This window comes from Oryx dammah, unplaced genomic scaffold, assembly GCF_014754425.2.
Source record: "Oryx dammah isolate SB20612 unplaced genomic scaffold, SCBI_Odam_1.1 HiC_scaffold_28, whole genome shotgun sequence".
Taxonomy (NCBI): Eukaryota; Metazoa; Chordata; class Mammalia; order Artiodactyla; family Bovidae; genus Oryx; species Oryx dammah.
Window position 1 is genome coordinate 23729575 of NW_024070212.1, and position 27538 is coordinate 23757112.

Sequence of the window (27538 nt, forward strand, 5' to 3'; positions counted from 1 at the left end):
TGTGGGGTATATGGGTGCAATGTGCACTATCTTGGCCAGTTTTCTGTGAATCTAAAACTATTTTAAAATAAAAAGTATATTTGAAAAATAGTAGCTAACATAGATTGAGAACACAGTATATGCCATAAACTGTTCTAAAGCAATTATATCTGCTAACTGTTTGAATCTTCATAACAACCCCATAATGTAAGCATAATTATCTGCATTTCAACAAGAAACTTAAACAAAGAAGGATTAAATTATTTGGTCAAGTTTGTCACACAGCCAGCGAGGATTGGAGCAGGGCAACTGGATCAGGAGAAAGAATTTTGTCCTCTCAGTACAAGAGGATCTCTGGAGGTGCTTCTCGGCACGAAGGTTTGATGCTCTGATTTTTAATAAGCCTTTGTTGTAAAGAGGAAGGAGGTCATGGCAAGTCTGAAAGCTAATGTGGAGGAGTTTGAGAAACTAGGATAATAAACAGAGTAATAGGGTTTCAAACTTCTACCAGAGTGAAGGCGGAGGGAGAAGAGATTATGGGTATGCATGTGAGAAACTTAAGCTTTGTAAAAACAGTTTCAATAAAATGAGAAATTTACTTAGTGGGATAAATTGGCAATGGTTATTACCCAAAAGTATATTGGAGAAAAATGGCTACACTCTTAAGGATTAAGGCAGCTGGCTCAGGTGGTGGGCATACCGTTAGGCAAAAACAATCATAAAAGTTTTAAAATGTGGACGGTTGACAAATTGTATAACTTGATTGTGAACAAAAATAGAAGCTGAGAGATTAATAGCCAGCCTAAAGGGGGGATATAAAACAAGAAACTATGGGCACATAAAGAAGGCACTGCTGTGCACAAAATAAAAGGTGAAGTGTAACAATCAAAGCATAGCAGACAGAAAATGAGGTTTGTTTTGTTTAATATATTAAAGAGTTGAAATATAAGAAAGAGTCAATGAAACCATTATTTTAGCAGGTGAAGTTAGAAATAGTTGACTCCCGTGAAGGAAATGGTGGAAGAACTGAATAGATTCATTCAGAAATGGAGTGAGGCAGAGGGAGCAGCCTCTGATATGACCTTCTGAAGCAGTATTTGTTCTGCTGATTGACTTGAGCATCAGCTGAAATCATTTTATTTTTGAGTGGGTGTTATAGTCATCCTTTTCTTCCTACTATCTGACCAAACGTTTTCTTTTTACTCTTATTCCTTCCTTATATCCATTTACATCAGTCATAAGGTGGAGCTTTCAGTGGAAGTTTGCTGAGAACATATTGGAAGGAGACAGAAATGGAGAGTAGGACCTCTTCCTTAATATCAGAGAATATGTCTTCCTTTTACAGACTGACATCTTCACAGGACATAGTCAAAGTAGATTTCAGTAAGATGGTTTTCTTTTTATTAAAGTCTTACTAGAAAAAATCATTTAGTTTCCAAGAAATCCTCTCTAACTTCTTCAAAACCTTAAAGATGCTAGTGTTGTAAATATCAATATTTCTTTATACCTCACATAGAAGCCAATGCTTATCAATATCAAAAAAGTGATGTCAAATAAAATGCACACAATAAAAACTGCATATTGATATGATTTTTAATAGAACTCTGCATATAAAACTATAGGAAAAGTAACTTTTTTAAATGCACTCTTAAACATTAATGTATTTGGGTTCCTTAGAGAAAAAGAACCATTAAGAGATATATCCATATATCTGTATCAATCAGTTCAGTTCAGTTCAGCCACTCAGTCTTGTCCGACTCTTTGCGACCCCATGAATCACAGCACACCAGGCCTCCCTGTCCATCACCAACTCCCGGAGTTCACTCAGATTCACGTTCATCAAGTCGGTGATGCCATCCAGCCATCTCATCCTCTGTCGTCCCCTTCTCCTCCTGCCCCCAATCCCTCCCAGCATCAAAGTCTTTTCCAATGAGTCAACTCTTCACATGAGGTGGCCAAAGTACTGGAGTTTCAGCTTTAGCATCATTCCTTCCAAAGAAATCCCAGGGCTGATCTCCTTCAGAATGGACTGGTTGGATCTCCTTGCAGTCCAAGGGACTCTCAGGAGTCTTCTCCAACACCACAGTGCAAAAGCATCAATTCTTTGGTGCTCAGCCTTCTTCACAGTCCAACTCTCACATCCATACATGACTACTGGAAAAACCATAGCCTTGACTAGACGGACCTTAGTCGGCAAAGTAATGTCTCTGCTTTTGAATATGCTATCTAGGTTGATCATAACTTTTCTTCCAAGGAGGAAGCGTCTTTTAATTTCATGGCTGCAGTCACCATCTGCAGTGATTTTGGAGCCCAAAAAAATAAAGTCTGACACTGTTTCCACTGTTTCTCCATCTATTTCCCATGAAGTGGTGGGACCGGTAGCCATGATCTTCATTTTCTGAATGTTGAGCTTTAAGCCAACTTTTTCACTCTCCTCTTTCACTTTCATCAAGAGGCTTTTCAATTCCTCTTCACTTTCTGCCATAAGGGTGGTGTCATCTGCATATCTGAGGTTATTGATATTTCTCCTGGCAATCTTGATTCCAGCTTGTGTTTCTTCCAGTCCAGCATTTCTCATGATGTACTCTGCCTAGAAGTTAAATAAGCAGGGTGACAATATACAGCCTTGACGTACTCCTTTTCCTATTTGGAACCAGTCTGTTGTTCCATGTTCAGTTCTAACTGTTGCTTCCTGACCTGCATACAGGTTTCTCAAGAGGCAGGTCAGGTGGTGTGGTATTCCCATCTCTCTCAGAATTTTCCACAGTTTATTGTGATCCACACAGTCAAAGGTTTTGGCATAGTCAATAATGCAGAAATAGATGTTTTTCTGGAACTCTTGCTTTTTCCATGATCCAGTGGATGTTGGCAATTTGATCTCTGGTTCCTCTGCCTTTTCTAAAACCAGCTTGAACATCAGGAAGTTCACGGTTCACATATTGCTGAAGCCTGGCTTGCAGAATTTTGAGCATTACTTTACTAGCATGTGAGATGAGTGCAATTGTGTGGTAGTCTGAGCATTCTTTGGCATTGCCTTTCTTTGGGATTGGAATGAAAACTGACCTTTTCCAGTCCTGTGGCCACTGCTGAGTTTTCAAAATTTGCTGGCATATTGAGTGCGGCACTTTCACAGCATCATCTTTCAGGATTTGAAACAGCTCAACTGGAATTCCATCACCTCCACTAGCTTTGTTCGTAGTGATGCTTTCTAAGGCCCACTTGACTTCACATTCCAGGATGTCTGGCTTTAGATGAGAGAGATTAACTCATGAGATTTTAGAAGCTGTGAAGTCTCAAAATCTGCTATCTGAAATCTGGAAGCCTAGGAAAGCCAGTGGTATGTAGTTTCAGTCTAAAACCCAAGGGCTGAGAACCAGGAGCACTGACATTCAAAGGCAGAAGATAGATGTCCCAGTTCAGGCCAAGAGCAAATTTGTCTTTCATCAGGCCGTCAATCATTAGATGATGCTCACAGCATTGGTGAAGGCAATCTTCACTCAGTCTAATGACTCAGATGCTAATCTCTTCCAGAAATAGTCTGACAGATACACCCAGAAATATTATTTGACCAGTTATCTGAGCATCCCTTAGCCTAGCCAAGTTGACATAGGAAATCAACCGCCACAATTAGTTTGACCAAAGAACAGTAAGAAAAATCATCTACATAGGAGTTGCAATCAAGCTCCTATTTTCTTTTCTATATTAATGTTTAACTGACATACAGGTATACTGTATGGTGATTTGATATTTGCATATGTTATAAAATGGTCACCATGATAAATCTAGTAACCATCTGTCCCCAGACAAAATTATTACAGTATTATTGACCATATTCCTTATGCTGTGTATTACGCCCCTGTGGCTAATTTATTTTGTAACTAGAGGTTTATATCTCTTAATCACCCCTTCACCTATTTCACCCCCTCACCTTCCTCCTCTCTGGCAACCACCTGTTTGTTCTCTGTATCCATGAGTGTGTTTTTATTTGTTTTATTTTTGTAGACTCCACAAATAAGTGAGATCATAAAATATTTATCTTTCTCTGATTTATTTCACTTAGCATAATACCCTCTAGATCCACCCATGTTGTTACAAATGGCAAGATTTCATTTTTTTACATTTGGGTAATATTCCTTTGTATCTACATTTTCTTTATCCATTCATCTACCAATGCACTTTTCCAAAGACTTTAAGGTAAAACAGCTAACCACAACTGACCTTCTTGTTCCTACATCCAGCAAGCATTTTTCAGACATTTTACCTGTCTTCTCAGTAGCATTCAGAATGACTGGCCACTCTCTCCTTCTGGAAATACCCCCAACTTTCAGCTTCAGTGACAGGAACCCTACTGGGATTTCCTCTTCCCTCTCAGACCATACTTCCACTCCCAGGCCTGTCCTCTTCCTCTTAGCCATTGACTGTTGGACTCCCAAAGCTCAGTCAACTTTAGGCCTAGCTCCACTGCTCACTGTGTGGTCTCTCCAGGCAGATTCCACCCAGGCTTCACTGCTATGTATGAGTAGATGACTCACCCATATCTACCCCTCCTCTGAGCACCAGGCCCACCAGTTGCCTACTTGATATGTTTGGATGTCTCAGGTGTGTACAAACTGAAGTGAAGTGAAGTCACTCAGTCATGTCTGACTCTCTGCAACCCCATGGATGGTAACCTACCAGGCTCCACGGTCCGTGGGATTTTCCAGGCAAGAATACTGGAGTGGGCTGCCATTTCCTTCTCCAGGGGATCTTCCCAACCCAAGGATCGAACCCTGGTCTCCTGCATTGCAGACAGACGCTTTACCGTCTGAGCCACTCGGGAAGCGCACCGTGTACAAACTGAATTTATCTAAAAACCAAAGTCCTAATTTCCTCATTAGCCCACTCCTAGACTCTTCTTTTTCTGCTACTCCCTATCCTTATAAACAACGACACCAATCAACCAGTGAAATAAAATTATTTTTAATCAGAGAAATTCATACTCTTTCAGATAGATGGATATAGTATAAAATACTACCTTCCTCATGCTGGGAAAGATTAAAGGGAAAATGAGAAGGGGCGACAGAGGAAGGGATGGTTAGATAGCATCACCAACTCAATGGACATGAATTTGAGCAAACTCAGGGAGATAGTGAAGGACAAGAGACCCTGGCATGCTACAGTCCATGGAATGGCAAAGTAAGACATGACCTAGCAGCTGAACAATGACAACATAAAATACCACATTTGGAGGGCATAAGAAAGCTAAGCAAGCATACTAAAAGACATTGAATAAATAAATGATATATATGAATTTGAAATTTAATAGGAAATGAAGCAGCTACATTCTACTGAACAATACCCCCTTCTTTCAGTAAGTGGACTTATCCTATGATAGTCTTAATTTGGGTTCATTTGACAGCAGAATGTTACACAAAAGTTGGAAGCCAGCAAAAGCAAAATTTTAATTCATGGAAACAAGGATTGGCATGTATAAAATCTAAAAAGGCAAATCTGCATAGTTGCATTTAAGATGTACAAGATCATAGTCAGAGACAAACTTCCTTGGACATCATTCAGACATCTTCCTAGTGGTACCCTGCATTTTTTAGGAAGATTGAGAGTCAGAGAGTGTCAGGCTGGAAAACAGAAGTTGAGGAAGGAAGAATAAAGCAGACTCTTTGCCTGTGTGTGTGGAAGATGCTCCATTGCGTCTGACTCTGCAACCCTGTGGACTGTAGTCCGCCAGGCTCCTCTGTCCATGGGATTCTCCAGGCAAGAATACTGGAGTGGGTAGCCATTCCCTTCTTCAGGGGATCTTCCTGACCCAGGGATCGAACCTCCATCTGCGCACTACTGGCAGATTCTTTGCTGTCTGACACACCAGGGAAGCCCACTGTTTGTCTACACTACCATATGTAATACTCACAGCTCCTCATAACCTTATGACCAGTCATCTTTTTCCCCAAAAGATTGTTCATTGATCGGCATAATACACTTCAGTGTAGGTTCCCCTCAACCATAAATTCTGAACTTTGTACACAATTTTTAAAAGTTTTAACATAGCACAAATGTATGAGTAACAGATATCTGATAAAACATTGAGAAATCAAACATTTAGATAAGCATTTAAAGAAATGACTTACCATGAGTTATGGGTTTTGAAATCGTCCCCAAAGGATTTACCGCAAATCCCTTCACTGAAGACATTTAAAATTAGATTCAAAGAAAAACTTGAGTGAGAGAATATTCAAGTGAAAACTCCCACACTAACAAATATGAAACAGATGAATTTTTAGCTTTTTCTATTTTTAATATATACAACTGTTATTTATCTGATTCATTAAAAAGTAGATTGATATTCTTAACTCTTGGCCACAAATTACATAAAATAACATAAAAATTAAATCAAAAGCACTTCATTATGGTTCTAAAGGCGTGCAGTTATATGACAAGACATTCAAGGCCAAAATTGTAAACTTCGAATATTGCTTTTATCGCTGACAGAAACAGGGTTCCTAGGGAAGTTCTTCTTTAGAAAATGATCTACTCCCAGGCTCCCCACAATTCACTAGGGATTAGGAACTGCAAGCCTGCAGCTGATTTTAATTGCCATGATGATGCATAAGGAGAGATGTGATATCTGGAGTAACTGGCTTCTAAACAATGAGGGGCTTTAAAGATTAAAGTCAACACTTTAAGTTGCACTCAGGATGGAATAGGAAGCTAATGCTAACCATTGAATGCAGGTGTAATATTCTCCATATGTTTTGGACCTTGTCACTGAAAGAGATCAAGCCCTTTGCATCACACACAATAAAAACTCCAGGACAATGCGTTATAACATGCTATCTGGAAGGTTAGCAACACAAAGATCATGATGGTAAATAGCACAACCAGATAGTGAGAGGTGTTCTTAGATGTAGGATGCCAATCTAAGAAACCAGAGGTCATCTGTGAGGCCTTCTGAGCTGAAATCAAGCAAGTTGCTGCATCTAAATGTACTTTGAATACCTGCAGTCTTGGCCTACAGGTGAATTTGTCCATAGCTTCTGATGCTACCTGGTAACATGGAAAAACTGGACACATCGATAGCTGACTAGCCCCTTTCACATATGAAAAGGTCAGGTATCAGACCCTTTAATACCTTTGACTTTACACCTGAATTCATTGAATTTATTGTAAGATCAAATCATAAAACTTGAAAAAAATAATTTTTTTGTAACCATAGTATCCTAAAGAAACTGTGCAACCCTTAAAGAAGACAGTCCTTGGTGAGCTAAATAATATTAAATGCAAAATCTTACTGGAAAAACTAAAACAAACCTGGAGTGACTCTGCCAATGTGAAAGAAAATTCTCTGAATAGTATAGTTTTGTTTTAGCCACTGACATATGGGAAAATTTATGTAGTAAAGTATATGCTTATAAAGTTTCAACTTATATTTAGTGGGGGAAACAATTTATTATACCAAAAGAGCATAAATGTATGACAGATGGTAATGCTTTTTTTTTTTCTTTTTCTCTAGTCTTGGCAGGGTACACTTTTAGCTGAAAGACTTTTGCTTCTTAAAACTATGAACATTGTCATTCACACCTATTTTCTGAAATTAAACAGACCAATTCTAAGATGAAACTCCCTATAAATTTGGTTACTATAAATGTCTTCCCCTTTTGTATCATAAATTATCTAGAGTACCACTTTCTCTAGAACTATGAAATAGGCCAAAACTAGGGGAAAATATTATATAATAAAAATCTTTATTTTTAATTCTCTAAATCAATTTTGGAAAACCTATATTTAAATTTATTCTGGTAGGACTTTACAAAGGGAACTACTAAAAATTATATTGCAAGGGCATTCTTCCTTGTTGAAATCTTTATTTTTGAATTTTAAAATTTTCAGTTCTTTAAAAAAAATCACTTGCTATATTACAGCTTGTGTGTTTAAATGTCTAGCAATGGATCTTGTTGGTTCATCTTCTGAAAAATGGGCAAATATTTTCCTAAGTATATGTGACATGGGCAGACTAGTCTGTTGCATCACTTTAATATGCAGACTATTTTAAAGTAAGAAATGTATTTACTTGATGAATAAGTGAAAGAATGTGCTGTATGAGCAGATGGAAGTCCTGGCAAAGGGTGAGCTCTCATTGGTAATACTAAATGAAGTCTCTTGAGCAGCAGGAATTAGATCTTTGTGCTGTTCACAGTAGCCAGATTGCGCCCTGCTGACTTGAAAGTAACAAGGCTGTTTTCTCATGCCATTTTGAAGGCTGACTACTGTTAAATTTACTAAAAGCTGATTCTCAAATGAAAACTATTAAAAATACTGGAATAGTTACAGTAACTTTAGTTGCTATAGCAAACCCCAACATTTCAGCAGCTTAAGAAAATAAAAGCCTATTACTCATCCACTTAATCATATACTTAATATTCTCAAGCAAATGCCTTTGGTGGAGAAATCAAGGTGAAACTGAGGGAAAAGGGGCCCTTTGTGTCACAGCAATCATTCAGAGATTCAAGGATTTCTGTGTCACCCCAATAAACAGGCAAATATGGGAAGAGAATGAACTATTCTTAGAATATGTAACTTACAACTTTAAGTTGTAAGACAAAGCTAGTGACATTTTCTCTGTGATTATAAAATAACATTTAATTTTACTCTCTTCTCCCTATTCCATTTTTCTCCATTGTTTTTCTTTCTTATCTGCAGTCTGTCTTATTAATCATCTGCTAGTGATTTGGCTGAACTGATTGTACGTAATATGTTTTATTTGAAATACCCATTCACATTCAAGAAGAAAGAAAATTGGTAACATGGTATGACATCTATAAACATCTAGTCAAATTTTTCTTATAAAACATAACTGGAAGGACAACAAAATTTTTTAATGTTTTTCTAGTAAAGACATAGGACTTTTTTTCCCAAACAGTAAAAACCTATAGGAAAAATTATGATCAAAATTCAAAACGTTGTAATCAGTTATTACTTATTTTTTTGTTTATAAGTGTTTATATATTCAATGTAAAGTTTGAGTTTTTATATTCAAGCCATAATCCAGAGACAGTTTCACCTTATATAGAAAATTTTAGTGAAGAATCAAATTTTGGAGAAAATTCTATGATAATGAGACAATAGTAGCCTAGGTGGTTGCTCTGGAGACCCTCAGGAAAACCCCTTTCTGGCATAATACCTCTGGCATCACTATACATCAGACATTTTATCCTTATGACAAGAAGAAAGGGATTCAGGTTGTGATTTATGATTGCATGGATCTATCCTCCCAAAAGATAAACCATTCATATTTCAACAACAAAAGAAAAGTGGAATTTTTTTTTTGTAAATTTCCTGTGAAAAGACTTTCTATAAATTATACTTTCTCTTTAATATCTGTTTTTAAAAAGTGGGGTAGGAGGAGAAACTTTCCCTTCATTGATCCAAATTATGAACAATAGTTGAAAAGAAGCATCATCTTTAAACCTCAGATGAAGTAAGACAGTAGTAAATAAGTATCATTATCAACACAATTTCTTCCTCAAAAAAAAAAAAAAGCAATAAAAAGTGTCAGAACACTTTCTTGCAATGAAGGATCATCTGCAGGTTGTGCTGAATGAAATTAAGCTTCAAGTCACATGCATCACCTTAGCTACCCTGGCCCATTGGGATAATTGAAACACCTCACCTCCAGGCCAAGTGCAGGGCTGGGAGGAATGGGTAAGCACTGGTCACACTGCATTATATACTGAAAAAGACTAAAGACTAAAGAGATAGCAAACCTTCGGCTGAACTCTGCCCCTGGTTGTCCTCAAATTTGTCTCATTGTAATAATAAAAATTTAAAAAAAAAATAAATCTAGCCCTAAAAGAGAGACATCTCTCATTTTAGCAGGCCTAAAACAGTGGTAATAGTAGTGTAGAATTTAAGCACACTGGAATTGGGATTCATATGATCTTGGATTTTAATTCTAGGGCCATCAGTGATACACTGTGAGACTTGAAGCAAGATTGTTTTTAAGTAAATAATGTAACCATGTACAGCATATAACCAGTGCTCAAGAAACAGGAGTTGTTGTTACATTATTATGATAACTATTATTATTACTTTGGGAACTCTGATCAGGATACTTTAGATATTGGTGCTATGTGAGGGAAAGAGGGAAAAGACTTAGTGGAGCACAATGTAAAAGAACTTGGGCTAATCAGGAAGAGAAAACAGTTTATAGACATTCCTCCTGACTACAGTTATATCAAGGATCCTGTGCAAGAGTAATTGGACCTGTTTTAGTAAGGTCTCGGGAGGCAGAACCTAGACCAAAGCAGGGGATGGAGTGGGAGACAAATTTGGCTTCCTATAGAGAAGCATCTTGGACAGATTAGAGAGGAAGAGAAAACAGCATGGGCTATCCTCTGAGTGGAGTCAGTTCTTCATTCTGAGTTTCCCAAGGGGGAAGAAATCTTGGTAAAGAAGTCGTGGACGGGATTCTAGGGATTCTGAATTTCTCGACAATGCCTCGGACCAGAGAAGGCTCTAAAGAGGAAACAGAGGGCTGGAGTGAAAGAAAGTAGCTTGACCAGCTCGAAGCTAGTTGTATCCTTTCCTCCTCCACTTGCACATTTCTGTGGCTGGGAATTTCTGATTTAACCTTGGGGCCTGGAGTCCCGCCCACAAGTTGCCGGTTACCGTGGCGACGGAAGCGGTTGACCAGAGCCTTTAGAACACTTTTAGCAGAGGGCAGCCAATCCCTTCAGGAACTGGGCGTGGCTTCTGTTACTATGGCAGCGGGGACGCTTAGTCCAGGCCTGAGGCCAGTTTAGAGGCTAATGTTCCTCCCGTTCTTTGCATGGCACCCAAGAAAGAGAAAGGCGGGACAGCCACCACCGGCTCTAAGATATGGGAACCCTCGCTCATAGCTGCACAATTCAACCAGGTATGCCCGGAACCCCGTAAATCCTCTCTGACCACCCCGCCCCACCACCGGCTACCCCGACTCCAGTGCTAAAAGCCCGAGCCAGACTCTCCAGGCGACGCCGCCAGGCTGGCCTTCTCTTCTAGACATCACCGCTGCCCTCTCAGAAAATTGTACTTGGTACCGCTCTCCCAGGCTTGATGGTTTTGTTCACAAAAATCCTAGGGTCCCACCCGCAGGGAGCATTGAGGGAAGAGAAACAGGGACTCCAATTTCAAGAGGGGATGAAAGTGAGTGGTGGGGGAAGAGTAGAGGTTCTGACATCTCACCATCCTTTTCAGTGAAGTCATCCAGAAGGTACTCCACAAATATACTGGAGTTGTCTTTATGAACTACTCACTTTCTCCTGATTTCTCCTGAGGAAAAAAAATCCTGCTGAATCATTTATAGCCTGGCACATAGTAAGGTTTCAGTAAGAGCTGTATGAAAATAGACATGGAGTATCCATGCATTTGGTCTCAGCGTATTTAATACAAAGGAGCCTTCTACAAATAGGAAAGGATGACTTTCTTCTGCAATGCCCTAATACCACAATATCGAACGCTTGGATGTATTTTGAAGGTAGTCTAGGAGATCAGAGTAGTGAGGAGTTGACTGCTAGACTCATCCATAGGATGATACAAAGGTAATCTATAACACACTTGCCATCCATCACTGACCAGTTCTCCACCCTACTCACACCCAGCACCTCCAGCGAATTGGGCAGCCCAGTACCTCCTGTCATCTGCTGCCAGAAATTCACTTCAACACTAAGTTGTTTCTAAGTCAAAGATAACATTTGCAAGAAGGAATTCTGGGAATTCCAGGCTGCCATTCCAAAAACACCTTAAAAAACTGGAAAAAAAATTTTTTTCATTTTCTATGCATATATGTTGCACTAGAGAGTGAGTACTTAAAGGAAAAATACATCTGAAGTTTCATGATATTCTCATGAGAGATTTCTATTTGTCCTTATTTTCCACTATTATTGTTTTTCCCTGTGAACAGTGATCCTGTCTGATATGAAATTCCACCAGATGAAGAATTTTGTGAAAGTAATTAAGATATTGCCGATTCTGACATGATGTCATGGAATTTGGGGTTATTTCTATAACCTTAGGAATGAAGGATGTCAACTCAGTAATTCCCAGTTACGTTCTCAAATTCTCAAAGATGTTTTTTAAAATACTCTATAAAAGCACCCTCTCTTTTGCTTTTATAATTCAGTACTAGCCAAAATAGTTTTTTCTCCATTTTCTTTGAAATTGTGTAGGCCAAGTTTGGGCTTGGAGAGAACATTTCTGCTTGAATTATAAACTGCTGAACAACAGAGTTTGATGGAGCTGCTGACATTGCATTAAGCTTTAGTGTTGCAAATATGAAGCTATAATTTTCCTAGTTGAATGGAAAACCTAAAGGCACTATTTTCCCTTATGATTTGAAAACCTGAAATAATATTCAGCTTTCTTGTTCCTGCCTAAACAATATAATTTCAATAAATCTTATATGTAATAGAAAGAATTTGAACTCAAAGAAATATGTAACTTTAACTACAACAAGTAAACTTCTTCAGTTTGTTGAAATACAGGTTCTTTATGGCAGAGGGAAGGCAACTACCCTCCACCTCCTCTCATATTTTTTTCTCAGCTTGGTTTCATGTCTGATCCCAGAGGAAAATTCCCAAATTAAACCTGAAGTCCAGTGCCCAGAGGCATGCCCTAACCACAATGTAATAGACTGAATTTGGGTTAAAGATGACTATAGATGTGTGAATTCCTTATTCATAGGGCTTAACAAAGTTCTTTGTACATACTGGGTGCGCAAAAAATGTTACTGCTTTAGTTCCAGGGTTTCTTTCCATGGAGTTCTACTGCTGTGCAAACTGTGCTCCATTATATATGGCTGAGTATGTGTGTGCTTCTCTGTGATTGTGTGTGTTCACTGGGGACCAGGGAGAGGCAAGTTTTCCTCTCAGTCTTCCAGAAGCCAGTTTTTAGAATTAGCTGATTAAATAGTCCTAATCAGTAGCAAGTTTGAAGTCCTGTTTGCATTGAGCTGCACTAGAGTTTACAGAGAATAAATAGGTTCACAACTTGGTTTTAGTAAATTTACTTTGGATCAGTCTCTTGGGCTGTCTCTTGGGCTGTCTCTTTGGATCAGTCTCTTGGGCTGTCTCTTTGGATCAGTCTCTTTTGGGCTGTCTCTTGGAGGCTAGAATAATCATCAGATTTTTCAGTACATTTTAGTTGGTTCTAAAACACAAAATGATAGCAAATAATACAAGGCAGTCTATGTCTAAGCATTAGATGATTATATTGAGTCTAGAGGTTAGGAAGATCAAAGGGGGCTGAGATAGCCAGGAAATGCTTTTTAAGATATATATCTTTATCTGAGTTCTGAAGAATAGGTAGAGTTTGAGTAGGTAGAAAGCAGGAGGACAGTTATTTTCAGAAAGGAGACCAATATGTGCCTTAAATGAACCTGGGACACTTAAATTGAGAGAGGAAAAAATGTAGGTTAGATGGCTTCTAGGTGTACATTGCTTGTAAATTAATTCTGTCAATCAAATGATCATTTACTAACTTTGCTGTCCAAACATTTAGCTTGTTATTATATATGTGAATAGATAATATTGTTATATATGAATATATTATATTATTAGTGTATTGAACTGTCACACTTCAAATTAGGTAAATTGGAAATATTTAGGGACAAGACTATAAAAATGCATCTTATGTTGTCTTGTATATGACATAGACATTATATTTATGATATCTAGCAGCATTAAGTGTTAGAGATACTTTAGTGTTATATAAATTAAAATCTTTTTAAATATAAATTTATTTATTTTAATTGGAGGTTAATTACTTTACAATATTGTATTGGTTTTGCCATATATCTGCAACTGTCAAGGCAGCCTCTACTGGCCACAGTGAGAGGAACAGGTGTTAAGCCAGGTCCTCGGTGATAAAAGGTGCTATCCTGAAGCATTTTGGTCTATGATATTTTTATTTGCATTTTTTATTGTGGTAAAACATACATATAACAAGAAAGTTATCACCATAAGCATTTTTAATGTACTGTTCAGTGAAAGGCATGAAGTATCTTCACATTATTGTGCACCCATCACCACCTTCCATCTTCAAAACTCTTTCATCTTCGTCTGAAACTATATCCATTTCCTAATTCCACTACTTCCCTCCCCCCAGCACCTAGAAACACCCATTTTTCTTTATTGTGGATTTTTGTCCCAAAAATGTCTTCAGAATGTGAGGAGTCTCTAAAAGTTTGAGTTGATTTAGAAATCTCATAGGTAGAGTGTGGTTTGAGATTTTGTTAATCTTAATTCTTAAATACTTTCATATTTTCAAATTATTCTTGGATGATTGTATCTTTTCATTTACTCCAAGTTTAAGATCTCATTTTTAGGTGTGGCAAGAAGGCAGCCATAACTTGTGAGACCAACTATTTGCATAGCAAATATTTCATTTGCTTACTGTGACCCACCATAGAAACTGTTAAAAAACAGAAAAAAAAAAAATTCTGGCAATCCACATATACCTTAATCCAGTCAGCCTCACTAATCAAACTAATCAAATTTACTGATTTCACTTTGTAAAGATGATTTTAGGTCCCTAATCCCCTACTTAGGTATTGGACACTTACTGTCATTTACCTTACATTCATCATTAAGATTTTACTTCTTAATTAAGCCTTTGATCTTTCTTTAATATTTTAAAACATTTATAGACATCTACTGTAATACATTTAGGTCTTTACTGAGACTCATGGGGTCTTGCTTTTAATAATTTATATATTTTCATTATCAGTGTATGTTTGTTTATCCCTTTCAAATGAATAATAATATTTGCATCAAAGCCACAGATTAATAATATACATGGTAATGCTGTCCTTCACAATACTAACTCAGAGGTTGAGGCTCCTGGGGTATTTGGGCTAACCTGCTTCTTTTAAAGATCTGAGGATTCAAGTATTTTAAGTTCTGGTTAAATTCTGGTCCAAAAATATGCAATGAATTGGCACGTGAGGGACCAGATTATAGATTTTCTCTCTAGTCCTTCTTCCTTAATAGAACTATGTGTTATGATATAACTACAGCATTTAATATAGACCTTGCAATTAAAAAATATATTTTAAACCAATAATAAGGGGAAATTTAAATACTTTGTTTCAAATTTCAAGATCTATACAAAATGCTATTTTTTTTTTAAGTGTGAAAAAATGTCTCCTTCTACTACCTAGAAATATGCCACATTTCCTGGTTGTGCCTGTTGAAATTTGGCTCATCAGTGTCTAAGCCCACCTTCATCTCTCCACTTTCCAATTTCTGTCAGTGGCACTAGAATTCCTCCAGTCACTGAAGTTCATCAAGAGTGAGTCATTGCTCTTGTTATTCAGCTGGCCTCAACATTCTCTTAATTTTTCCTTTAATGTTTTCTCACTTTTGTCTCTTCCTCAGGCTTGATCCCTGAATTTTTACAATAGCCTCCTCACATCTACTTATGATAGACTCATCTATTTTTGTCACACCAAGCCTGTTTGTGAAACCAGTGGCCAGTGTACCATTCCTAAACACCGCTCACACTGTGTTCACTCCCCCATCAAAAAGTAACAGTGACTGTCCGTACTCTCATGTCAATCTATGCCAAAACCAATACAGAATTGTAAAGTAAAAATTAAAAATAAATAAATAAATTTAAAAAAAAAAAAAAAAACCTAATCACCCTGGCTTCTTCAACCCTCTTTAAACTGGTCCCCTTTTAACTATCAAATTGAATTGCTCCAGGCAAGGCAGTCTCCTCCTCGAGGTACAGACACAGGAAAAAGCTAATGAGCTGCTGGAGAAAGCTCCAGCTGTGGGGCCCAGCCGATCTGGGTAAATGGTCGTAATTTTGAACGGCCTGATGGATGGCCTACAGCAAGTGTCTTACCTTCCCCAAGCCTCTTTCCCCTTTTGTCATATGGAGATAATAATATTCACCTCAAAGATTTACTGAGGTTGTTGTTCAGTCGCCAAGTCGTGTCCGACCCTTTGTGATCCCATGGATAGCAGCATGCCAGTCTTCCCTGTCCCTCGCCATCTCCGGGAGTAAGACTGAGGAGTAAGTGATATTTGCTTCATTTCAGAGAGACTGTATTGCCCCTGGCTTCTAATAACAGTGCAGTAAGAGAGTTCACTCCCTCCATTCTGCTTTTTCACTCATAATAGTTTCTCTACTTAAAATGAACTTCCACCTCCCATCTCCTTGTCAGACCCATCCTTTTAGGCTCTCATAAAGCCATGCCTTGCAGTAAGCTTTCCTAACTACCCTAACCCACATCGATCTTCCCTCACCTTTGCTCTTGGCCTGTCTTTTACAACTCAGTCCTTGGTTGCAAGTATGCCTTGAATTATTTGCTATCATTTCATGTTTTATAGAGCGTTAAGTATCATGTGAGCTGCTTCACAGAGAAATCATGTCTTATACTCCACAATGACTAGCATGTTTCTAGGCACACAAACCCATACTCAACATCTGTACAAAATTAATTCACTGACTTACTTTGGAATATGAAGAAACTTTTATTGTAGAAACCACGACAGGACAGTTAGTAGACTGAGCAGCTGTTTTCCAAGAGAAGAGGAAGGGACAGAAAACATTTATATAAGAAAGCATCACAGCAGATAAATAGGCTGATTGTAGCAGTATCCCCTCCGCAAAAAAAAAAAAAAAATGCAATGATTCCATTTCATTTCACAGAGATATTTCTCTGCCAACCAGGAGGCATTAAAGTGAAAACTCTTTAGAACATATAGTTAGCGGTTGCTGCTGCTGCTGCTAAGTCGCTTCAGTTGTGTCCGACTCTGTGCACCCCCATAGACGGCAGCCCACCAGGCTCCCCCGTCCTTGGGATCCTCCAGGCAAGAACACTGGAGTGGGTTGCCATTTCCTGCTCCAGTGCATGAAAGTGAAAAGTGAAATTGAAGTCACTCAGTCGTGTCTGAGTCTTAGCGACCCCATGGACTGCAGCCCACCAGGCTCATCGTCCATGGGATTTTCCAGGCAAGAGTACTGGAGTGGGGTGCCATTGCCTTCTCCGAGTTAGCAGTTACTCCTCATTATGTTATACATCAGCTGGGGAATAATACTTGTCTCTTATTAAACATAGCTTAGTGACAATTGCTGAGTTGTACACACTTGAAAAAATAGTAATGAAATTTCCTAGGAATCTGGAACAAAGCTTACACCTTGTAAAGGTTTGGAAAGTAGATAAGGGTTCTGGACAGGTATTGCTGAAATGTTTATATTCCAGACCTCTTAAATAAAGTTATAAAGTATAGAGATGCTAGGATGATAATAAACAGTCTAAGTAGGTTTGGGGGGAAAAATGTTCAGTTGTGCTCGAAACCATTATGAATGCAGTTTATCAAAAGAGAAATATGTTTTATTGGACAGAACCCTTGAGTAATTTTTGAGAGGCAGTGGAGGACTTTTCAACTTTTTTGATCTTCAACAGTAACCTATTTCTCATGTTAATGTGTATTTAAGACTTACTGGAAATACTCATAATATGAGCTGAAGACTGATGTCTGGCAGCAAGCATATTTCTGAAATTGGGTTGGTTTTTATTACAATATTTTCTGAAATATGCTTTCACTGATATTTACAAAACAAATTGCCAGTTCGCACAAAGGTTGTTTTAATAAAAGCCAATGAAAACAACTGAGTTGCTAGGAAGAATGTTAAGAGGGAAATGGACTTTTCATAACCTCACATTATAATTTCTCTTTTTGGACAAAAATGTATTATTTGAATGAGTTTGGAACCAAAAGGAGTTTGCATGTCAAAATATCTACCTGGATGTTATATGTGATCATTTATATTGCAAATGAAAAATATTAAATACAAGTAAAATGTTAAGTGTTGCCAGTATGAGTTTGGCAACATACTAGGAAAATGTTAGTTAAGAAATGGTGAACGTTGATCATGGTTCAGCTCTAGCCATAGAAACCATCATTAGCTTCCAGTTACCCACAGGGTACAATGTGAGATAGTCTGCCTGGCTTTCACAACCCTGCCTAATTTGGTCTTTCTCTGCCCAAACATCTTTATCTTCCTTTGCTCCAATTGAATGATCTTTGTGGTATCCCCTGGCACATGCTGACTATTCTCAGGCAGCTTCCTGGCCTGAAGATCTCCCTGCCTCCATCCAACTCCTTCTCATTAAAAGCCTCCCTTATATCTTCCAGGGCCTTCCCTGGTGGCTCAGTGGTAAAGAATCTGCCTGCCAGTGCAGGAGACATGGATTTGATCCCTGGATGAGGAAGATCCCCCAGAGAAGGAAATGACAACCCATCCCAGTATTCTTGCCTGGGAAATCCCATGGACAGAGGAGCCTGGTGGGCTAGAGTCCATAGGGTTGCAAAGAGTCAGACATGACTTAGGCACTAAACAACAATATATCTTCCAGAAAGGAGTTTAATCACATTATTCTGGCCCTTATTGACTTTTCTCCTTCCACTAAGCTACCTCAGTGATTATCTTTAATGCTATCCTACTTTGAGCTATGGTACAACATTTTCAGTGTTACCTACTATTCCTGCATTCTCTTACAACACTGCAAATTCCTGGAGGATAGCAAAAGATTAATATTTTTAATTCCCTCCCTCTTGCCCACAGTACCTAATAGTGATTAGTATATAGTGGTCTTCTACAAATACCTACTGAATTAAATTCATTGACTGTCTTTTACTGCCTCAATTTCCTGGCCTGTTTCCTTTTTTGATCTCCAGAATTAGTCCCAACTCATTGCTCATGAGAACATCTCAAAGCCGTAGTTTTGATATCCATAAAACAGAGACAGTGGTCATACCTCCTTTGCAGATATTAAAAAGATTGTTGAGAAGATTTAAAAACTTCTAAGGTGTTATCTTAGACTTCACACATCCAAACCCAGACTCTAGATTTTCCCTTTCAAACCTGTTCTTTCCCAAGTCTTCGCCGTCTCATGAAGGGTGTTGCCATTCATTCAACGAGTCGCTAGAGCCAAAGCCCTTGCATTCCTTGTTCCTCCTCTTTTCCTGTATCCCATAATCAAGCTTTGCTGAATCCTGTTGGCTCTGCCTTTGAAACTGACTTAACATCTAGATCATCTCTTCTTTTGGCACCATGCATACCGCTATCTTGCTTCGCGACAAACAGCTCAAGATTTTCAGAACTTAGTCTCCTCCCATTTTCGCTGCCCTGGAGTCTTGTCTTCATATAGCAACCACCGTGGTTCTTTTAGCTACCCTGGCCTTTTGGCAGGCTTTGAGTCCATCAGCAAGCACACTACTACTTTAGAGCCTTTGCTCTTGCTATGCCTTCTGCCTAGAATGACCCTTCTCAAGATGGTCACATGAGCCACTCCCAACTGTCCTTCAGAATTCTGTTCAAATATTGCCTTCCCTGACCTCCTTATGTAAACTACATCTTCACTCTTTATTCACTTACTCTCGTTCAGTTCCTGACCTTCTACTTCATTTATCTTACTCTCTGTTTCCCTCTTGTGATAGTCAGCTCTGTGAGGGCAGGGATATGTCTCACTCATTAATACATCGCCAGCACCTGACATTTAGAGGGGCTCAATTATCTTAATTATCTCAATTAATTTAATTATCTCTGGTTTATATTTAATACATGGTAGTGAAAAGAAAATATTTATATTGACTTATTTGATATACATCTTTTATTGCATCATCTGGGTATATTAATGCAACCGGGTCTACAGTGAGTTACAACCGAAACAAAACATTTGGAACTTTTTTCAAAAAACTGTGGGCTGAAACTCCAGAAATTCCATTTCACCACTCCGGCACTGTCTTCATGTTAATGGTTCTCAGTGAAGCCATCTTTCTTGGTACCTATTCAAATAGTTTGAGATATCTCAGGTGCTGTCCTACTAGCACCCCCAGATCAACAAAAAACATTTAACTATTAATATCTTTAGCATCTTTACCAGAAAAAGGAAAAAGGAAAGACCTGAAAGTGAAGTCACTCAGATGTGTCTGACTGTTGGTGACCCCGTGGACAGTAGCCGACCCCATGGACGGTAGGCGACCCCAAAGACTGTAGCCTGTCAGGCTCCTCCACCCATGAGATTTTCCAGGCAAGAATACTGGAGTGGGTTGACATTTCCTTCTCCAGGGGATCTTCCTGACTCAGGGATCGAACCCAGGTCGCCCACATTGCAGGCAGACTCTTTACCATCTGAGCCACCAGGGAATTCTAGTGTTTTAGCATCTTGAGTTTTGCAAATAAGGTATTATTAAAGCACTTTTACATGAAACATTCAAAGTTTTAGCAATAGTAATTGAATGTGCTACTTTGATTTATATGTTTTCCTAAAGGTTTCCTTCTCCTTTCAGTAGATAAATGCTTTGCCATAGTCAAAGCTGTAAATCTACATTGCAGTGGTACACCCATATATTATTTTTTGAAGTTCAGCTGAGTATTTTATGTCTAAAAATGCTCACTTATGTTTAACTACATAGTAGGTTATGTTAAAAGCTCTGATGATATGTTTTTAAATGTTTTGCAATTACTTCATTGACACATTTTGATTAAAAATTTTGTTTCAGTTTTTTTAATGCATGAAACTGATATTATGTTCTTTAAATTTTCCTTCATTAATTATTGCAAAATTTCCTTATTGAAATTGTGAGCTTTAGCAAAACATGTTTGCCATTCTGATTTAAAAAATGTGCTTGCCTGTTCAACTTTTAACAACACAAACTTAAGAGTTCCATTTCCATCCAACATTTATATCATTTACAATAATAATCAGATTTAATTAATCAGATGTTTATGTTGAAATAATTTTGTTGTTTTGCACTTCAGAAATATAAACTATTTATTAATGTCATAATGATTTTTACCTAGTATCAGAATATGCCTCAGATTATATTGATTATATTTTTCTTCTTTGATCTCCTGGAAAGTCCAAATACTTATCTATTCATGATACTTGAAAAAAATTTTAAAAACCTATCCAACTTTGAAGTCTTCTTCACTTTGGATTTCCATTTAAAATATTTTATATTATAAATTTATATAAACAACATGTTATTAATATAAGTGTATAATAAATTAAAATTATGTACACAGGAATTTAATTACACTTTCATTTAAAAACAGTAAAAACTAAACAAGTCAGAAGCAATAGTTTGAGCTTGAGGATGATGACTAGGGATCCTCTGGAAGCCCAGAGTGCTTAGGAAAAGATGCACAGTGTACCTTTGCTGCCTATCAGGACAAAGTCTAGACCATGAACCATGCTGCAAAATTTCCCTCAGTGCTACACTGCTAAGGAATTCAGGTATCAATGATCAAAGCAACATCTTATAATGATCAGTTTGTACTAACAAAGTTATATTTTTCATTCCTAACTTTACCAATTTTTTTCTACCAACCAGCCTACAATCCAGTTCACCCACTAGGTGGGCATACTTGTGTGTGTCCAGGAGGTGTCATAATATCTCCTCATCTCCCCTCTATGTTCCCTCTACATGGCCACCCGTTTGTCCTTCTGTGCTGCCAATATGATCATGTCACATCCTGCTTCAGTCTCAACCCTTACTATTACTTACTTGGCCGTTCACAATCTTCCTGGCTCCATTCCAGCCTCATCTTCCCTCCTCTGTCCCAGCCCCGTCATACCTAACAATTCCACAACTCAAACCTGCTAGGTAATTTTGTGCCTTCATGTATATAGGATTTTTTTAGAATGCCCTTCTAAAAAAAAGTCATATATAAATCAGATGTACTTCCTCTGTACAACTGAGACTGACTTCCTATTTCCTATTTACTGTTCGCCATGTTTCCACAGTACTTATGCATACCATGATGATGGTAATTATATTAGAGTTATTGGTGGATCTGCTCTCTCACTTGACTGCACTTTTCAAGGACAAGTTGGGAGTCATATTGTCTTTGGGTCCTCTCTGTTGAATACACTCAGTCATTCATAACTGGAGGAATGATGAAAACAAATGCAGTCATTCTTCCTGTTATACCACAACCACCCACCTTTAAATCACATTCTTCCTACCTTCCATATTTTTTTTACTGAAATAAAACAAACAAATGGCAATATTAAATGTTCATCCTAATGCCTTTTGGTATATGTACATACCAAGATATAGAACATTTTCAGCCATATAGAAGATTTCCTCAAGCCTCTTCCAAACAATACCTACACCCCCAAGGATATTAACATTGTTCTATTAACACTATTCTACCATCATCAATTACTTTTCCTATTCTTAAATTTTATTTAAATGATACACATCAACTCTTTATGCTTAACATAAAGTCTGTGAAATTCATACATGTTGTTGCATTATAAATCGTGTTTTCTTTTTGATGCCTTGCAGTATTCCATGTATGAACGTACTATGATTTATTTGTGTATTATCTTGCTGATTGACTTTTGGGTCATCTCAATGACATTGGGACATTGAAGTTTGAGATATTACAAATGATACTACTATAAAATTCTTGTATGGATTTTTCTTTGGACACATGTACTCACTTTCCTGAGTATGTAACTAGGGATGGAAAAGCTGGTCATAGGACAGGCATATGTTTAGCTTTAGTAGCTACAACCACAGTTTTCTAAAAGGATTGTACCCATTTACACCCCATTAGTAATATATGATGGAGAAAGCAATGGCACCCCACTCCAGTACTCTTGCCTCGAAATTCCCATGAACGGAGGAGCCTGGTGGGCTGCAGTCCATGGGGTCGCTGAGAGTCGGACACGACTGAGCGACTTCACTTTCACTTTTCACTTTCATGCATTGGAGAAGGAAATGGCAACCCACTCCAGTGTTCTTGCCTGGAGGATCCCAGGGACGGGGGAGCCTGGTGGGCTGCCATCTATGGGGTAGCACAGAGTCGGATACGACTGAAGCGACTTAGCAGCAGCAGCAGTAATATATGAAGTTCCAAGTCACTTATCAGTCTTTTTAATTCCATAATTTTTTTTGTTTTGTATTTCTACTGTACTTCATATTGTTGTTGTTATTAATTGCTCAGCCATGTCCAACTCTTTGCAACCCCATGGGCTGTAGCACACCAGGCTTCCATGTCCTCCACCAAATCTATATGTTGAGACTAAATTCCTAATGTGATAGTACTAGGAGATGGGTCCTTGGAAGTGGAGCTCTCATGAAGAGGGTTATTGCCTTTATAAAAAACACTCTAGAGAGATTCCTCTTTCTGCTATGTTACATTATAGTGAGAAGAGGGCTGTCCATGAGCCAAGAAGTGAACTCTCACTAGACACTCAATCTGCAAGTGCCTTGATATTGGACTTTTAACTCCAGGACTGTAAGAAACAAAATTGTTTTTTAAAACCCCCGAAGTCTGTGGTATTCTGTTATTAGCCCAAACAGACCAAGACATACTATAATAGTTCTCCCTCTCTGATCTAAATTTGTTTCAGTTGTCAGTACCACCACTGAAGTCCCTCCTACCCTATGACCAGTTTGTTTGCCATTTTGTGACTCTTTCCAGCTATTCAATCCTTTTCTAGGTTTTATGCTTAAAACTCAACACAGCTTTCCAAGTACAAAGACATTCTAGTTTTGTACAGCTGTAGGATAGTGTTTTCTATTTTGTTCCCACTTTTTTTCTAGATCTGGTGAGCCAAGGCCTTTTAAACAGAACTGCAGCACATTAAGTTGATAGTTATGGGAAAGCATTAAACATGTCACCCTTCCTATAACTGATCATCAAAGCCTATGAAGTTTTTTTCAAAGTTTCATAAAAGAAATTTCTTTTTTTCTAATTGAAGTATATTTGATTTACGGTGTTGTTTTAGTTTCTGGTATACAGCAAAGTAGTTCAGCTATATATCTATAGTCTTTGCCATATGCTTTTCCACTATGGTTCTCCACAAGATATTGAATATAGTACCCTTTGCTATAGTAGGACCTTGTTGCATATCTGTTTTATATACAGTAGTTTGTATCTGCTAATCCCAAACTCCTAATATACCCCTCCCCTGCTCTTTTCCCCTTTGGTAACTAAGTTTGTTTTCTAAGTCTGTGTGTCTGTTTCTGTTTTGTAATAAGTTCATTTGTATCATTCCTTTGTAGTTTCCACATATAAAGGATATCATATGATATATGTCTTTCTCTTTCTGACTTGGTTAAAATGAAAATCTCTAGGTCCATCCATGTTGCTGCAAAAGGCATTATTTCATTATTTTTTTTATAGATGAGTGATATTTCACTGTGTGTAGGTACCACGTCTACTTTATCTATCTATTCATCTGTCGATAGACATTTACTTTGCTTCCATGTCCTGCCTATTGTAACTGATGCTGCCGTGAACACAGGGGTGCACGTATCTTTTTGGATTAGTTTTCTCTAGATGTACGTCCAGGAATGGGATTGCTACATTATGTAAAGCCTCTAAACTTCTAACTAGAGTTTAGATTATGTTTTCTTCAATGCATCTGCTTACATTTTACACAATGAATGTCATTTGACACACATGCTTGCTCAATTCAGAAAGCTTTGTCCAGTCTCCCTGCAGTGTTTAATTACTCCCTTGGCACAGAGCATCACTGTCAGTGTCTGCCAGTGAAGGCAAGGCAGAGTGGTAGAGGAAGGCCCATTGTCTGGGACTCAGGATGTGTTTTTTCCTATCTGTGACACCTTGACCAAGTCTCCATGCTATAGATTTCTTTTCCCATCTGCAAAATGAAGGAATTAGACAAAACAGCAATGAAAGAAACTGCCTAGCACCAAATTCTAGAAGCTTTTGTTTCACTGTAACTGTTTACACATCTTGCATAAAGGTGGTTAAATAAGACATATACAAGGAAGGTCCTCCTCTCTGATAACGCTTCTCCATCGAGAGAAGTGTCTGCTTAACCTTACCTTTGTTTTTAAGCAAGTTTTCTAACTATGATGAAACATTTCCTCCACTTCCATGATAAGTCAGTATTTTTAGTATGAAAATTTGTGAAATGCTTTCTAAAACTAAGTCAGTCCTGCTTCCTGACGTTACCTTGTCTTTACCCTTCACAACCTTGATACTTTGGGTTAGTCCTCTTTGTTTCCTGCTAAATGTTACTATGGTATGTAGCCCTAGGTGTTACAGATAACATAGCAGTTTCTCAGGCAGGGTATATTGAATAGACTTGTGGGGAGTAAACCCCCCAAATTGTATAAATACCAGTGAAAAAATCATCTGATATCAAAAAATGTATATGACTCTGTGTGTGTGTCTGTGTGTGTGTCTGTGTGTGTGTGCACGCGCGCTCAGTGGCTTCAGTCATGTCCGACTCTTTGAGACCCCATGTACTGTAGCCCACCAGGCCCCTCTGTCCATGCAGTTGTCCAGCCAAGAATTCCAGAGTGCATTGCCATGCCCTCCTCCAGGGGATCGTCTCGACCCAGGGGTGGAACCCAGGTCCTACATTTGCATTGCAGGTGGATTCTTTACCCACTGACCCACCTGGGAAGCCCTTTTGACTCCATATATGTATTTAATAATTGAGTTTTGGTTAAACTAGTTTTAAGGTTAGGAATATTGACTTCAACTACCTCTGTTGTCTTAAAAAAATTTATTGATGTATAATTGACTTACAGTGTTGTGTCATTTACTGCTGTACAGCAAAGTGACTCAGCTATACATGTGCATACATTCTTTTTCATATTTTTTTCCTTGTGTCAGCCACCTCTCTCTTTGCATAAGTATTTAGGTGACTGAACAAGAATAGAGTTTCATTATTCACACATTTTATTGTAAGCACAAAGATAATACATTAGATAATGTTTATTATTCAACTTGTCATGCATACCTTATAAATTTAGCAACAACCTAGGAAAATGTTTGTGGAAAAATGATTTATTAGGACCAGATTTTCAGCCTTTGTGATGGAGATAATAGTGGATGTGTTATTTTACTCTTTGACATGAAGATGTCACTTTTGCTCAGAAGGGTATATGCTCTAAAATATATTTAAAGCAATGATCTGTTTTTCTGAAGAAACTTGTTTAGCTTAATCTCTCTGGTGTTCAGTAACTAGGAGCAATCATGTCTAGAGACCAAAGGTTTTGATCATGTGGAACAGAATTTGCAGCCTAATAATTAGACAGTTAAAATACTTTCTGTGAGGGAAACATGAAATGATTAAATTGATGTCTCAGAAAAAAATTAACAGGTTAGAAATGGAAGAAGTTTTTGGAGGCTTGCATAGACCCAGTAGGAGGTATTTTCAATAGTCTAGGTTTGAGGTAGTTATCAGTTGAATTGTCATGAGAATAAAAAAGAAGTGATAGATTCAAGAGTTTCTAGAAAGAAAGTAACTGATTGTATGTCTAAAAGGAGAATGGAGGAGGATTTGAAGTAGGATGACTGGGAAAAATGACAAGTCTCAGAAACTGACAAATTTAGCTAAATGAACTTAGGTGATTTTTGTTTGTGACAGGGCCGGGGTGGGGAGTGATTTTGTCTGTTTTGTTTTTAGAGTATTATGCTTTCATTCCAATCTCAAAAAAAGGCAATGCCAAAGAATGCTCAAACTACCACACAATTGCACTCATCTCACACACTAGTGAAGTAATGCTCAAAATTCTCCAAGCCAGGCTTCAGCAATACGTGAACTGTGAACTTCCAGATGTTCAAGCTGGTTTTAGAAAAGGAAGAGGAACCAGAGATCAAATTGCCAACATCTGCTGGATCATCAAAAAAGCAAGAGAGTACCAGAAAAACATCTATTTCTGCTTTATTGACTATGCCAAAGCCTTTGACTATGTGGATCACAATAAACTGTGGAAAATTCTGAAAGAGATGGGAATACCAGACCACCTGACCTGCCTCTTGAGAAACCTACATACAGGTCAGGAAGCAAGAGTTAGAACTGGACATGGAACAACAGACTAGTTCCAAATAGGAAAAGGAGTATGTCAAGGCTGTATATTGTCACCCTGCTTATTTAACTTCTATGCAGAGTACATCATGAGAAACACTGGACTGGAAGAAGCACAAGCTGGAATCAAGATTGCCGGGAGAAATAGCAATAACCTCAGATATGCAGATGGCACCACCCTTATGACAGAAAGTGAAGAGGAACTCAAAAGCCTCTTGATGAAAGTAAAAGAGGAGAGTGAAAAAGTTGGCTTAAAGCTCAACATTCAGAAAACAAAGATCATGGCATCTGGTCCCATCACTTCATGGGAAATAGATGGAGAAACAGTGGAAACAGTGTCAGACTTTATTTTTTTGGGCTCCAAAATCACTGCAGATAGTGACTGCAGCCATGAAATTAAAAGACGCTTCCTCCTTGGAAGAAAAGTTATGACCAACCTAGATAGCATATTCGAAAGCAGAGACATTACTTTGCCAACTAAGGTCCACCTAGTCAAGGCTATGGTTTTTCCTGTGGTCATGTATGGATGTGAGAGTTGGACTGTGAAGAAGGCTGAGCACTGAAGAAATGATGCTTTTGAACTGTGGTGTTGGAGAAGACTCCTGAGAGTCCCTTGGACTGCAAGGAGATCCAACCAGTCCATTCTGAAGGAGATCAGCCCTGGGATTTCTTTGGAAGGAATGATGATAAAGTTGAAACTCCAAT

At 38.1% G+C, this 27538-nt stretch overlaps 1 protein-coding gene across 3 annotated transcripts in view; it reads left to right on the plus strand.

Annotated features, from left to right (window-relative positions):
* The first annotated feature begins 10751 nt into the window (after nucleotides 1–10751).
* The window catches only part of SPAG17 (sperm associated antigen 17), a 254021-nt gene continuing 237234 nt past the window's right edge, over nucleotides 10752–27538 (plus strand). For all 3 annotated transcript variants that reach the window (XM_040230934.1, XM_040230935.1, XM_040230936.1), the window contains exon 1: nucleotides 10752–10885. In XM_040230934.1, coding sequence (XP_040086868.1) covers nucleotides 10799–10885 — 87 coding nt within the window. In that variant the 5' untranslated portion in view covers nucleotides 10752–10798. The remainder of the gene's footprint in view (nucleotides 10886–27538) is intronic.